General features: G+C 37.2%; 2 protein-coding genes across 4 annotated transcripts; both read left to right on the top strand.

The window, feature by feature from the left end:
- Nucleotides 1-1,685: 1,685 nt before the first annotated feature.
- On the top strand, nucleotides 1,686-4,219 carry LOC126868982 (uncharacterized). Its single transcript, XM_050625032.1, has 2 exons — nucleotides 1,686-2,751; nucleotides 3,441-4,219. Exons 1-2 carry the CDS (start codon nucleotides 2,014-2,016, stop codon nucleotides 3,696-3,698), a joined length of 996 nt encoding a protein of 331 aa, XP_050480989.1. The 5' UTR covers nucleotides 1,686-2,013; the 3' UTR covers nucleotides 3,699-4,219.
- Nucleotides 4,220-4,905: 686 nt separating this feature from the next.
- Nucleotides 4,906-11,570, top strand: LOC126868976 (RRP12-like protein). 3 transcript variants are annotated; one of them, XM_050625013.1, is made up of 23 exons: nucleotides 4,906-5,169; nucleotides 5,257-5,434; nucleotides 5,556-5,682; nucleotides 6,373-6,555; nucleotides 6,638-6,797; nucleotides 6,883-7,055; nucleotides 7,125-7,360; nucleotides 7,444-7,611; nucleotides 7,682-7,790; nucleotides 7,860-8,024; nucleotides 8,110-8,231; nucleotides 8,315-8,429; nucleotides 8,499-8,735; nucleotides 8,801-9,027; nucleotides 9,115-9,238; nucleotides 9,326-9,614; nucleotides 9,695-9,852; nucleotides 9,945-10,207; nucleotides 10,281-10,444; nucleotides 10,515-10,700; nucleotides 10,805-10,915; nucleotides 10,988-11,144; nucleotides 11,216-11,570. In XM_050625013.1, exons 1-23 carry the CDS (start codon nucleotides 5,034-5,036, stop codon nucleotides 11,304-11,306), a joined length of 3,879 nt encoding a protein of 1,292 aa, XP_050480970.1. In that variant the 5' UTR covers nucleotides 4,906-5,033; the 3' UTR covers nucleotides 11,307-11,570. The 3 variants fall into 3 exon arrangements, with proteins under 3 accessions (XP_050480970.1, XP_050480969.1, XP_050480971.1); XM_050625012.1 differs by having other exon boundaries at nucleotides 5,023-5,169; nucleotides 10,985-11,144; XM_050625014.1 differs by lacking the exons at nucleotides 4,906-5,169; nucleotides 5,257-5,434 and having other exon boundaries at nucleotides 5,556-6,336; nucleotides 6,416-6,555; nucleotides 10,985-11,144.
- Nucleotides 11,571-14,476: the final 2,906 nt, after the last annotated feature.

Genomic DNA, 14,476 nt, shown 5'->3' with positions numbered 1-14,476 from the left:
CGAGTTGATTCGTCTTAGCATGGTCTAGTACATATTTGATAAGTGCGGTTTGATTACTAATCGGATCGTTTTTATTTTGCTGTTGGAGTCAAATAATGTATCAATATTTTCATTAATGAGTTCTAGGTCTTTTTCGAGGAGAGTTCCGAATAGAGTTTTAGATACTGAGCTTATGACGTTGAGCAGTCCGCGTTTGCTTCTATAGTGTAATAACAATTTTAAGTTGATGCGTTAGGTTTTCGAGATTTCTATACTTGATTTTTAGATTGTTTATCTTTGGTATGTAAGCGCAAGGTGGTTTGCATTAACGGTTTAGCTCAATGTTATAATCTATTGGTTCGATCGATTGGGTCATTAAGGTCCACTATAAGAGTGATATCTACTGATTCATTATACAGACAGCAATCGTCGATATGTTCTAAGAAAACGTTGGCATAACTTAGTGGTCTTACCACTAGATCGCTTTGAATGTATTCGAGAGTTAGAATTATCCATGTTATGGTCGCCTTCGTGAAAAATAAGGTTTTAATCTGTTATCGTGGATTCTTTGCGTTTAATCATTGCAATATTCAATAAGATATTGGATTGGATTCAATATGGATTGGACGAGAGGATTTCGTAGTCTAGTTTGTTGGTTTTGTCATCGTTATGTACCCATACTTTACCTTTCACTTGGAATATCGTTTGTGTTTTAATGACTTTTCATATCTAATCTCTCCGATATTGCTTTTTGTTTGATCAGTGATTTGTCTTGCTTTGACTATATAGGCGTTATATCGATTTTTCCAGAGGCTAAATAATTGTTCTTTAGTTACGCTGGGGCTGTTTGATATTGAGGATGACATGTTAGCTTGTCGTCCAAATGTCAGTTCGAAAGGAGTATATCCGGTCGTTTCGTGTACAGAAGTACTATATCCCATACATACTAGTTTTAGGTTTTCATCTCATTCAAGTTCGAATAAGATTTTTTACCACAGCATATCTTCGTTCGAGGGATCCGTTAAATTACGCGTGGAAAGAAGTAGCTTTTATGTGTCAAATCTTGAGAGCCTTTTCAAATGTATCAGTTTACACACGAAATTTCGTCCCATATCCGTCAGGATACTTTTAGGTGCGGAAAATATGTATACATGGTGATCCAAAAATTCGTTGATGATCGAGTTGGCTGTTTGGTCCTTTAAAAGGATGAGAACGTGGTATTTGGTCAATTAGTCTTGAATAGACAGGATAAATTGGTTACCTCGTTTGGTTTTTGTGAGAGATCTGAATATATGCATTGCGATTTTGTCATTAGGGTTAACGAGTGTGTCAGTTATTACGGGTTGCTGTTTTGCTCTGATACGGTTCAATTTCTCTCGTTGGCAAGTTTCGCAGTTTTCTATTAATTCTGTGACGCGTTGTTCTAGATTTGGGATTAGGTCCATTGATGGTGCCCTTGTATTCGTTTCACGGTGCGGTGTACACCTAAGTGTCCTTTTTTTTTGTTTTTTATTAACGTGGAGGAAAACTGCACGGACACCAGGTCGCTTCTGGGGAGAAACGGTTTGGTAGTGCCGGACTCCAACCGACTAAAACCTCCACGATGAACGTCCCGACTGCGATCAAGAGGGGCCGGGGAACCGGTGTGAACGACACAACGCCCCCCCCCCCCCCCGCGATCAATACGTCCCCTATTGGAGCGATGTGCGGCCACGTCACACCGCGCCACGCCACTGCGGTTCGGTGGGGTCAGGGAAGGCCCGGCACTTTCTCGCTGTGCACGTCCCGCCCATTAGTGTTACGCCTCTTTCCTGCCCCGATAGCTCCGGATCCATCGCCACTGTCCGCTCCTCGCATGGATTCCCTTCCCGTGCGGGGACGCACCGAAGACCAAGCGGCCACTTCCGCGAAAGTCCTCGCCCTCGTTACGCCACTTCTGGTAGCCGTCTTGGGCGCCAAGGTCCCTGTTCGCAATGTCGACGACGGAAAAGACGACGATACCCGTCCCTTGGTTCTTGCGTCCTCGGTCGGCGCATGGACCGTTGGAAGAGGTTGCGCCGTGGGCTTCCTGTTCTTTCGCCTCGCTTTCCCTCCTCCTCCTCCTCCTATGACAGTAGTAAATCCTGCCTCGTCGGCCGACGACTCCACGGTCAACCGCGAGATGTCTCTCGCCGACCGCAATCGTGCTTATACGGTTTTTGCGGCGACGCCAGCGTCCGTAGCTGGGGGATCGATTCCCCTAGCATTATTTCTCGCCAACACTCCTCCAACTTGCGGAGGAACAGGATCTCGAGAACCTCTAGTGGATCTCGAGGTTCTAGACCACCAAATCTATCCGTTTTCTTGGTTTGTGTATTACTCCCCGACCCGTCGGGACAGCGGAAACGGCGCGATGCTGACCAGGGGTGTGGGGGTGGTGGGGGAGGAGGACCCATAATCGTTCCCGTTGGGGCCCCGGGAGCATTTTCTTTCGCCCCCCTCGTAGAGGTGATGCCCACCTCTTGTCCTTCACCGTCGTTGTTATCATCTTTGGCTGCCCTCTCCGTGCATTGCTTGGTCAGCCGTTCCACCGTCTCTTGGAGACGACTGACCTCTCTCTCCAGAATACCTTCGCAGGTATGCGACGTCCTCCTCTTCCTGATCGTGGGTCGGTCCGCGTCCTTCACGGTCGCTTGCTTGTCGACCGGTCTGATCCTCGTTTCGTCACTCCGCGTGTCGTCGCCGCCGTCGGCACCGTCGCAGATTTTAGAGGCGGCGGCGGCCACGGTGGCAGTGTAACGTCAATTCATATCAGAGACCAGGCCACACACCACGGATAGGATGGCACCCAGATGTCTGCATATCCTTGGCGCGCACCCTCAATAGTCTTAAGTGCCCACCAGGGGCCTTGGCATTTTTATAGTTAAGGTCCTTCGGACCAAGCGAGTATTTCCTGTCTTAGATTTCCCTTTACGTTTATTGTCTACCACGTGTTAGCTTAGAAAGTTGGTTTTCTCCACATCTGGTATGTTCCGTTGGCAACTTTCTCGCGAGGGCGGCTAAAACCCTTCCTGGTCCACCAACCGTCTTATTATCCAATCGGAGACGGTGTCTACTGCCCTCACTTCCTTAACCAAAATTGTCATCAACAAATCCGATAGTCCCGTGTCCATAGACACACTCACCCCTAGCTTTCCTCAGACACAGTATCGTCAGTAAAACTTCACTTATTCTGTATCCTTAGAATAGTCAACATATCTATATCGGTCTCTACCCTTATAAGTCGCGTACTTAATGTATTGTTGTAACTAAGTCTCACATAACGTGGTTGGAGTGTATTGTGATTTATGCTAATTCAGTGCGTGTTACATTGTGATTGGTGAATTCACAATAAAGGTTGATTAAAATAAAGTTAATTGTTGTGTTACGATTCAACTATATTTTATTTCCACCAACCAACCCAAAAAATTACGTGACAGCAGCCTCGGCGTCGATTTCGGTGTCGGTATCCGTCCCCATCTCCCTTTTATCGGGAGTCGGCAGTAGCGCGCAGTCCGGATCCCCCGCGGACGCGTCCCCGCGCCTCCGCCGCGACCGTTGGCGCATTTCCTAGCGAAAGCGTCTCCCCGCGACTGATCGAAAATACAGTATGCTTGTACGAATTTCAACAAAATTGCAGTGGGTTACAATGGACTACAAAGGGGGAGGGAAGTGCAATGAATTATTACGATAAATTGTAAGGGGTGTGAAGTGGGATGAGGTGATAGGAGAATTGCTGTGAGTGGAATAGTATTAAGTGAATATCAGGGTGTATGTTACAAGGGAGTCGACGTGGATTACGATCGAGTGAGTGAGTTACAATATGTTTGGGTATAATTAAATGGTAATATCCTCGCTGAACAAAAATAACTGGAATAATTGGAGGATCTAATGTTAAATGTGAGAGAAACAAGAAGTGTAATGCTCGATAACTGTGGCGTGATGAGTCATAGGCGAACAATAACAAAGAATATAAAGCAATAAATTATTGAATTATTGAATTAAAATATGGAGAGGAGTTGGTAAAGTCGAGTATCTATAGAAAATGCAATTACGAATCTCAATTTAAATGATAAAACTTTAAAAGGAAATAAAATTAGAACTGAATTAGAAGAAGCCAGAGTTAAATAAAATATAATAAAGAGTGGTAATATAATGGAGGAGTATTCTACGTAATATAATTGAAGAACTATATAAATATAAAGTTTTAAGAAGAAATTTATCTTCAATTTTAAGTAATCTAAATACAATAGCTTAGAATAAATATGTTTGGAACTATAATGACTCATCAGATAAAGTCAGTTCATAATCGAGTATACACAGTCGAGTATAGCCCTCGTTTCGAAAGTAAGGGAAATTGACGTTGTTGTCAATTGGTCAGTTTGGGACAACGGCTGCCTGTCCGTTTGAACAATCTTAATTACCAAAAACCCCAGGTTTTATAGCGGGTCCTCAGCGTAACTGCACTTGTGCCGTGTAGGTGCCTCAACATCTGGTATTCATTGTCCGAAGGAACCGTTGGAATGTTTTACTGTCAGGTACCTCTATGGGTATTTCTTTTAATGATTTCTTTAATCATACTATCGCTCCATATCTTTGTTAGATGAAACGCCCGTCCCGTTGACCGCGGCTACGTTCGGCGGCTGATGGTCGCCTTGAGTCCAAGTTTATTATCATAAATCGCAAACAAGTACAATTGGGTAGAATGACGGCAAATTGTTTAATTACAACTGTAAGCTTTAATTACAATTTTACGGATTTTCCTGAAGTTTCAGAGGGAAGGCTCCGATATCCTTTCATCTCCGACATATATTTAAGCTACACAATGGTGGATATATGCTGCCATCTTTCGACGGCCATTAGAATATCGTAGCATTTTGCCATACAACGCCATCAATAGCGTCGTAACAATACTTGCAGCACGTGCAGTATGGATTTAACCTCTCTCTATCGTTGTGGATAAAAGAAAAAAATATCTGTCTTGATAAATTTCGTACCTTTCAAGTATATATTACTCAAAAATTAGGTAGGAGAAGATGGGTAAATTGGGACCGCGGTTAAATAGCCGGAAAAAGGCGAAACGTTGGCCAAAGGGTCAGAGCTCCAGTTCTAATCCACAAACTAAAAAGCATCGGGAACAGGCATCGTGGATGTTCTTTAAAGATTCAACAGGTATAAACTTACAAATATCAATGATTAGAATTTTTTATGAATTTTCTTTTGTCTTTGATATTATATTAATTTTTGTAATTCTCTTAGCCTCTGCGAAGCCTGGTATAACAGAAGAAAGTTTGAAAAAACACAATGCTATTCAAGGGATTGAATCACAGGTAGAAACACCTGATAGCGAAGATAACTCTTGGGAAACATGTACAGAAAACACTGCTGATACCTTTGCTACTAATTATAGTAATTGTTCAAATATATCATTTAGTAGGTTAGTACATAGTCATACTTAAATCAAACTTAATTTTAAACATCAGCAATATGTACTCGAAGATATTATTAAATATTAAATTGACCGATTAATTGAATATTATTGAATAATGATTTTACAGGTTTTTAAATCATTTTCAATCGAAATCACTGTTGCATAAGGAAATGTTAGCTGTGTTGTCTGCTGTAACGGAGATTATAAAACAGCATGGTGGTAATGAATCTAGCACAGAATATTTTGCTGCATTGGTATGTATTACAAAATATTTTTTAACCCTTTGCTGACGGGGCTGCTCGACAAGCGGATGTCGCTGTGGACAAGACGTATTGGCACACACAGTTGAGAAAATATATACGTTGAACGATTGCGTTGTTGAGGGTTTATATTTAGTTCATCATCGCCGTGACTATCACTAGAAATATTGAAATGTCTGAGCTATGTCCTTATTGAACAAAGTTCATTTCCAGTGTCTGAAGCACTGTTGTTGTCTTCTATCTTATCAGGTTCAAAATAATATTCGTCATCACTACTGTCACTATCGAACCTTTTCTGAATCTTTTAGGCATTGTGTACATATAAGGTATTATAAGAAATATACAAAATTTATAAAAAGCCTGCCGATTTGTCTGGTAATGCCATTGAAAGACTGAAATTCGTTGTCACTCGGCCACCATCCTGCATCGCGAGTTTATGTTAAACGGAACATAAGATTTCTAAAGATCTATAATTTTCTCCCATCAAAAATATAGCACTGTTTAGTTTACTATACCCATCCGTAAGTACACATAAGATTATCGCTCAGGAAAATAGACGTACGTCAGACATCTCAAAATAAGTACCCGGAACTGTGAACAGACTCTGGCGGCTATATACCGATACTCGTTCGCAAAGGGTTAAGAAAGGTATGGACAAACTAATTATAAATATTAATATCTTAGATGAGCACTTTGGAAGCGATTGAATCGGATACGTCAATCGCAGCCACACTCTCGTTATTAGGCATGGGCCTAAAAACTGTCCCAAAAGATGTTTTAAATATCCAATTTGGAGCTGCAAGTGGAATTTTCTTACGTATCCTTGTTAAATATGCATCATCGGAAGAGTACTTAATACTTCGACATGTAAATCTTTTTCATTCTATTTCTTTATATGATTTTAAATATTACACCAAGGCATACTATCTATATTTTTCATTTTTCACAGTGTATTCATTGTTTATCTGTGCTCCTTCGAGCACAAGAAGCAGCCACATGGTCTAGTTCATCTACGATGCAAGTGTTGGATGTTATTTTATCATTTACCATACACTATAAACCAAAATTAAGAAAATCAGCACAACATGGAATATGTGCCATATTAAACGGTAGCACAAATTTGAATAAAGAAATTATTCAAATAAATTGGACAATTTTTGATAAACTTTAATATTACAATGTTAATAATTATAGGAGTTGATATCATGAAAGGTGAAAACCCACCGCAATATCATCCAGCTACTCCATACATTGCAAAATTCTGTATTGGTCAACTTGACTCCGAGCACGATGGTATTACAAATATTCTTCATGTCCTTACACTACTAAAAGACATTTTCCATCATTTACCAAAGATTCATGTGAAGGTATTTGTCAACATTTGTTAAGGAAATACATATATTTATATTATACAATTACGAACTTTTGTTTTCCAGACTATCAGTGAATCTTTATTGAAGCTTATGACTATGAAAAATGTGTTAGTAACTTCATGTTGTTTACAAACCTTTCATGGTTTGTTCGTTTCTCGACCATCAGAAGCTATTTTACCAGTACAAAGAAATGGGCAAATCATTACTGCCTTATATGATTATCAACCTCCAGCAACTGATACACAACCAACCTTAGCGTGGCTAACTGTAATGCAAGAAGCGTATTTAAATTTAGCACAGTAAAGAAACTTTTATATTTAAACTCCTTATATCCAATTTTATTGGAGAGATAGTAATTGCTGAATATATTTTTCCTTTATAGCAATTCATTAAATTTATGCGCAGTTCTTTTACCAAGAATTTTGGATAAATGCATGGAATTGTGGCTTTCGGACAAATCGGAAGTTATATCTGGTTCTTCGCACACGATAAAAATTTTATTACAAGATTGTGTCGGTAAAATATGTGAAACCGAAGAATCAATGAAAACGTAAGATTAGATTTAATTATTATTCTTCGTATCTATAATTTATATTTCATCATTTATATCATACTTTTAGATATAAGGACACTATCAATCAGATAACTTTTATGATCCATCAAGCATTAGGTTATCAATATTTGGAAGCTTGGTATCATATTCTTCATTTAATAGCCTTACTATTTCAGGTAATATCGATTTTCTGCTTCTTACCCTTTTGTCATTGTTGTACAATTCAACGTTCCCTTTTATTACAGGTAACTGGTAAAGCAAGAAGTCCGCAATTAATAGAGATATTAAAAAGTCTTGCTGAGTTACGTGATTCTTATAATTTTGCGTCGAAAAATGACGCTGAGTATGCTATTGGAGCTGCGATAAGAGTGCTAGGCCCAGAGACAATATTAAATTTGATTCCATTGAAAGCAAGTAATTCTATATGAACCAGATTATACTTAGAAAGAAAAACTTTATTTTATAACTACAGTAATATAAATCTCTATTCTATAGGTGTCGGACAATGCGATTAATTTAAAAAGAACTTGGCTACTACCATTATTGAAAGATTGTGTGCTAGGTGGGTCACTTACTTTCTTCACGGAAAAATTGCTACCTATCGTTGCATTGTGCGAGTAAGTATTGTAATCTATCTTTATTATAAGAGTATAAATTATTTTATATTGATATTTTTAATGATAATTATACCTAATTTTAGAAAAAAAGCAACCGAACCTGTAGGTGGGAAAACTTACGAATTTCTCGTTTGCCAAGTCTGGGCTATTTTACCAAGTATATGCAACAACGCTACCGATGTGAAAGATAATTTCAAGGTATATATCAGAGATAAATATAAAAGATATAGTATCAAGTGTCCATGAGATAACTTTTATCTTGTTTAGAATATAGCTAAACTGTTAGGAACAAATTTAAATGAGAAAAAGAATTTAAGGATGTCGATAATGTCTGCCTTACGAAGATTAATAACGAAAGCACTCGAAGACGACAAAAAAGAAGATATACACGAACTAGCTAGATTTGCAAAGAATTATTTACCATTGTTTTTAAATCTATACACTACTAAGCCACTTGGAACTGACGAAGAAGGACAACGCTTTGCTACATATGATACAATAAGAGTAATTTGTGCATAGAAGGAGTAATTTTCTTTAAAGAGATTAACTAATATTTTGTACAATTACAGGTGTATCTTACAATTGCGGATAAGGAATTGATACACGAATTATTCGATCGTGCGTTATTTAAGTTGAAAGAACCTGATATCGACGATTTTTTCAAAGAAAGTATTCACGATATAATAAGATTATTTATTAATTATACTGACATTAATAGATTAAAGACGTTTTACGATATGTGTGTACCACTTCTTAAAGAAATTTCTAAAACCAAGGAACAGAAGAAAGCATATAGGTAACTTCTTAATATATTTGGAATTAAATATTTTAATTATCTTTTCTGCAAAAACAAAAATTAGTTTTTACTTGTGTGTTCTTTCAGGTTTTTTGAAGAGATATGTGGCAGTGAGAAGGAAACGTGTAAGGAGTTTGTAGTTCAATACAGACGTGAGATACAAAAATTATTAATATCCTCGGCTACTGAAGTCGCAAAACCAAGCAGAGGAGTAAGTGCTAACTTACATACATTGTTCTATAATATCAGTTTCTTATGAAAATTTTAACAAATAAGCCTTACTCATTTTTTTAATTAGGCACGATTAAGATGCTTAATTCATCTCATAAAAATTCATCCACAACTTGAGAAAACTAAGTTCTTAGAAGCCATTGTGCCCGAAGCAATAATGTGTTTAAAAGAGTTAAATGCGAAATGTCGAACTTCTGCATACCAACTTTTAAATACTATTGCGGAGAAATTTGTAGGAAATCCTACACATTTTAATGACTTTGTTAATATGCTCATAGTTGGTTTGAGTGGTGCGATAGAAAAGTATTGTACCGCATCCTTGCTGGCGCTTTCATCCGTTACATATCATTACAATGGTACAATATATTTCAAACTAAAGTTAAAATAAATATTTCGTATAAAAATAAATAATAGCATATTAAAAATATTACAACAGGATCTTTAGGTATAGAGACAGTTAAAGAAATCTTGGGACAAGCTTGTATTTTTGTTACAAGTCCGACAAGAGAAATTGCAGAAGCTGCATTGGCATATATCAAAGTATATATTACTGTGATGCCATCTCATATTGCTGCTTCGAATTTAAAATTGTTGGTTAGTAACAAAGGCGTTTAATTAATAACAATAAAAGGTTAGTAACAAAATCCCATATAGCTCAATAAAAAAACAAATTAATGAATTTGCAGATAGACGCTTTATGTGCAATGAACGATGACTGCCATAGGCATTTCAGACAAAAAGTACGAGATATTCTCGTAAAATTAATAAGAAGATACGGAATGGAAACAATTTCTGGCATGATTCCAGCTTCTAATGCGATGTTACATAAGAGATTAAAAAATATGAATAAGGCAGAAGAAGCGAAGAAAAAGAAAAAAGAATTGAGGAAATTGAAAAAACAAGAAAATGACGAGGATACCGAATTCAATGCAAAGAGAAAACCTAAAAGGTAACTTCGTATTTTACTTTAAACGAAATTTTTCTTAAACAGAAACAACTCTATAATCTTTATTAAAATTCAGTATAGAAGAAATATTGGCGGATAGCGATGATGAGTTCGATGAAGATATGGACAATGAAGAGTCAAGGAAAAGGAAGAAAAGAACATCGCGAAAGGAAGCCTGGATTCATGAGAATGAAGAGATTGTTGATCTCGTTGATCCTGCGGCTGCTCGAAATATATCAAGTAAGTCTAGATATTTTTCAAAATTCGATTAGTCGAAGTTGGAATTAAATTTACAAAATAATTTTTGTAGCAACACAACCTACAGTCGCTATAAATTCAAAAATAGCGGCTATAAAACGGAAAGATAGTGAATTTAAGACTACGTCTGATGGCCGTCTTATTATCACAGTAGATAATGAGAAAGATAACGAACCAGAACCCAAGAGAAAGAAGAAATCTGCACTTTTGTTGCACAGTGATTCAGAAGACGATTATGGTAAGAATTGGGGTTAGATTTGATGTTAGGAATTGTAGAAAAATGTAAAGTAATTCAAAGAAACAAGTGAACGAAGTCAATGAATTTTTATGTTACATGATCAGAAGACAATGTTCAGTCTGTAGCCATGTCGCAAGCAATGGATAAAAAACGTAAATATAGCGATAGTTATGATAACATTAGCGTAAGGAGTGGATCCACATTGAAGTATCAAGGTATAATAGTAATATATAATCTATAGTAAATTTTGGTCTGTTGTTTAATAACAATTTTGGTATCCATAGCAGGAGGGTCTGGAATACATCGACCATTGAAAAGATCAAGAACAGAATATGTACCAGGAGCAGAATATAAAGCATCAAAGGCTGGAGGTGATGTTAAAAGGAAAGGAAAACCAGATCCATATGCTTATGTACCTCTGTCAAGAGCAGCATTAAACAAGAGGTAAATGATGATACCATGAATTTTGATTTAAGTAGAAGATACGCATTGAATTGATTCATTTTTATCTTCAGAAAAAAGAAGAAAAATGCGAGTAAATTTCAGAACATTATTAAAGGAGCGAAGAAAGGTGCGAAAATTGGAATGAAGCAACGGAACAACTAAAGTATAATATACCATAAAAAAATTTTCAAAAACTATGCTTTTGTGGTATGAGTCTCTAATTATGAGTAGGTTTCATTGGCTATAGATTTGTACATACATAAAATGCATGATATAAAGTTGTGCAAGAATTGACATTGAATTAAAAATCCGTGACGATTTATGACATATGTGGATTAATATTAACAAATAAACACTTGAGAAATTGACATATTGTTTGAAATCAAAGTGACTTCGTTATAGAGCAAAAGAATTCTTATATTACTATTTATTTGTCTTGTGCAATCTGTTGGCTACAAATTAGCGCTTACAAAAAGACCTTTTACACAGATGGTTTAATTTATTGCATATTTCCATAGAACAAATATTGAAATCCTTACAATTGATACAAAATAACTTACAAATAATTATATTTGTCGGGTTTACATTAGAATTAGGGTTAGGGGCGTGAAACGAATCTTCGTTTGCGTTACACGTTGTCGTTATGCAATAGAGAAGACATCGACTAGTGCAAATACGATTATTATAGAACCGGACAAGTAACCGTGGTAGTTAGGTACTCGAGAAACTAACGACAATGATCCTAGGTTCAATAACGAATCCGCGGTCGACGGGATGATAGATGAACGTGCTCACAAAATCTAAATCGGACGCGTAATATTCACTGGTCGTAAAGGGTTACTCTTTTCATCGATGAGATCGCGAGTGAGAATGACTTTCCCGTCCCGATGATGCCACAGAGGAAAACTATAATGGGGTGTGTCTAAGGACACGAGATCATCGGATTCGTCGAGAAAAGCCTTCGTTCAGAAAGTAAGGGAAATTGGCGTTGCTGCTAATTGGTCAATCTTCATATCGGTGGTTAGAAAAAGATGCTAGCCGCCCTCGAGGGAAAGTTGCTAGTGGGAGACGCCGCACGTTGAAAAATAGGTCTCCCCTATTTTCCCGTAGTTGAGACAAAGACTGTTTGTCTGTTTGAAGGACTTTAGTTAGCTAAATCTTAAGATTTATAACGGGTCCTCGGGCTAGCTGAACATGTACTGCGGAGACGCATCGACATCTGGCAATCATCTTACTCGAAGAATAGGGTCTGCGTGTGGCGAGCTACGAGACAGAAACCGTTGGAATGTTTACTGTCGCGTGTCGCCACGAATATTTCTTTTAAGGAGAGCTATAGAATTACTCCATACCTTTGTTAGACAAAGCGTTCATCCCGTGACCGCGGCTACGTTCGGCGACTGACTGTCGCCTCGAGCCCAAGCTCATTATCACAACTCGCGAACAATTACAATCGGATTGAATAACTACAATTGTTTAATTACAGCTATAGTAGACTCTAGATTACAATATTGCGGGATTATCCAAAATTCCAAAGGCTCCGGTGTTCTTTTCATCTCCGACATATAAAAAAATAAAGAAACTGAATTACTTATTATTTAGAATTACTCACTTGACGTAATTCTTCTATTCTTGTTCAGAATTAATATTAATGATAGACATCCTGTCACTTTACTTTGTGTAATTGATAAACACGCGATAATATCAAGAAATATTTTGCAAATTCGTTTATTCACTACGACATCTTCTACGCAACTTTTAACATCGCTCTTATAAACGTTCTATATTCACAAATGCGAAAATACCGCGGCTGTGCAGTAGTTCGCCAATCCCCTACATTTTATAGTAGAATAGTTCTACTACACATGGTATTCTACAACAAACTTCATTAAATTAATTTAATAATTTGTGAACAATACTAATTTATGGCTTAATTATCGTTACTATTTTTCTGTTATTTGACGAATAAAATATGTCGGAGATGAAAGAACGTCTGGGTTTCCCATCCGGAATGTTGGGAAAAACCCCAATAGTCCAGACTTTTACTATAGCTACACTTAAGTAATAAAAATAAGAAATAATTTTTAATGTTCCAACCTGACTTTATGACAATGGGTTCGGGCTCGAAGTGACATAGCGGGTCACTAGAGGTAGTCACGGTCACGGGAGGGACGTGTACCTGACAGAGGTATGAAATGATTATATGGCTCTCCTTAAAAACAAAGATTGAGCCGAGAAGTGGGGACAGGAATATATAAGGGCAGTTTCATTTGGATTAAGTGTGAGTTAGTTAGTTAGGTACGTTGGACGAATTGCTGATTGAGTTATCCGAATCGTGTATTACGTTGGTACTCGTTATCCCGTGGACCGTGGATTCGTTATTGAACCTGAATTCGTTGTCACCATTATCTCGACCATCCTATCGCCATTACTCATAGCCTCTTGTAGTGTCCACATTTGTACCGATAAATATTAGCTACATCCGCGACGGTAAAGTAAGTAAAGGTTCATCGAACGCCACAAAATGCCAACCTGACTCCGACAAATAAATTGAAATGTTGTTAAGGAAATTATATGTATGTACACTAATTTTTGTTTGAATCTTCAATAAAAAAAAGCACGTATTATTTAAATTTAAACAATTTAGAAAACATTTAATCCAATGTAAAAGATATAACATTTTTTTAATGAGAATGGAACGAAAAGACAAATGTATTACACATCGTGAACTTGACTTTAAGCCACTGATTCTCAATCGAAAGGTAACGTAAACAAGAATTTATTCTATAATTTATTCCACGGTCATATAAGATCTCGAGACTCATATACCGAAGCCTAGGGAAAATCTGGAAATTGAGTCTCGACTAGTTATAAAAAATCAACGTGGAAAACAAGAAGAAGTTCTGTGCATGCGTGACATGCTATGAATGCCTTAAATGGAGACAAAGACGTTTTACTTATCTCTGTCAGTCTCGCAAGAACGCGGACTTTGTTGATTTTTCAATGTTGATTTTTCACAGCTAGATACGACTCAGTTTTCGGGCGGTTTTCCCTAATGAGTGTGCAGATCTATTTATATAATCATGGTTTATCCAATGGGATGAGTCGGAAGAGGTACATAAAATCTCAAAATTTAGGGGAAACCAAAATTCAATTCATAGTTTGTAACACATATAAAATGGAAAGTTATTTTACCAAACATTAATTCTCCAATGAATGTATCTTTCTAAGATGTTAACTGTAATAACCTGCACAGAAGCTATGCAACGATATTGAAGAACGTACTATGATAAATTTTTGTTTTTATTTAATATTTCACATTCACAATTTGTCCA

Source organism: Bombus huntii, chromosome 8 (genome assembly GCF_024542735.1).
Source record: "Bombus huntii isolate Logan2020A chromosome 8, iyBomHunt1.1, whole genome shotgun sequence".
NCBI classification, from domain to species: Eukaryota; Metazoa; Arthropoda; class Insecta; order Hymenoptera; family Apidae; genus Bombus; species Bombus huntii.
Note: the sequence above shows the minus strand (reverse complement) of the source record. Positions and strands in the feature narration are given on the sequence as shown.

Coding starts and splice junctions, on each gene's coding strand:
- LOC126868982 (XM_050625032.1), top strand. CDS start 2,014: ATGGACCGTTGGAAGAGGTTGCGCCGTGGGCTTCCTGTTCTTTCGCCT. Junction 2,752..3,440: donor CGGCGGCGGCCACGGTGGCA/GTGTAACGTCAA, acceptor ACGTGACAGCAG/CCTCGGCGTCGATTTCGGTG.
- LOC126868976 (XM_050625012.1), top strand. CDS start 5,034: ATGGGTAAATTGGGACCGCGGTTAAATAGCCGGAAAAAGGCGAAACGT. Junction 8,232..8,314: donor CCTATCGTTGCATTGTGCGA/GTAAGTATTGTA, acceptor ACCTAATTTTAG/AAAAAAAGCAACCGAACCTG. Junction 9,853..9,944: donor CTTCGAATTTAAAATTGTTG/GTTAGTAACAAA, acceptor ATGAATTTGCAG/ATAGACGCTTTATGTGCAAT.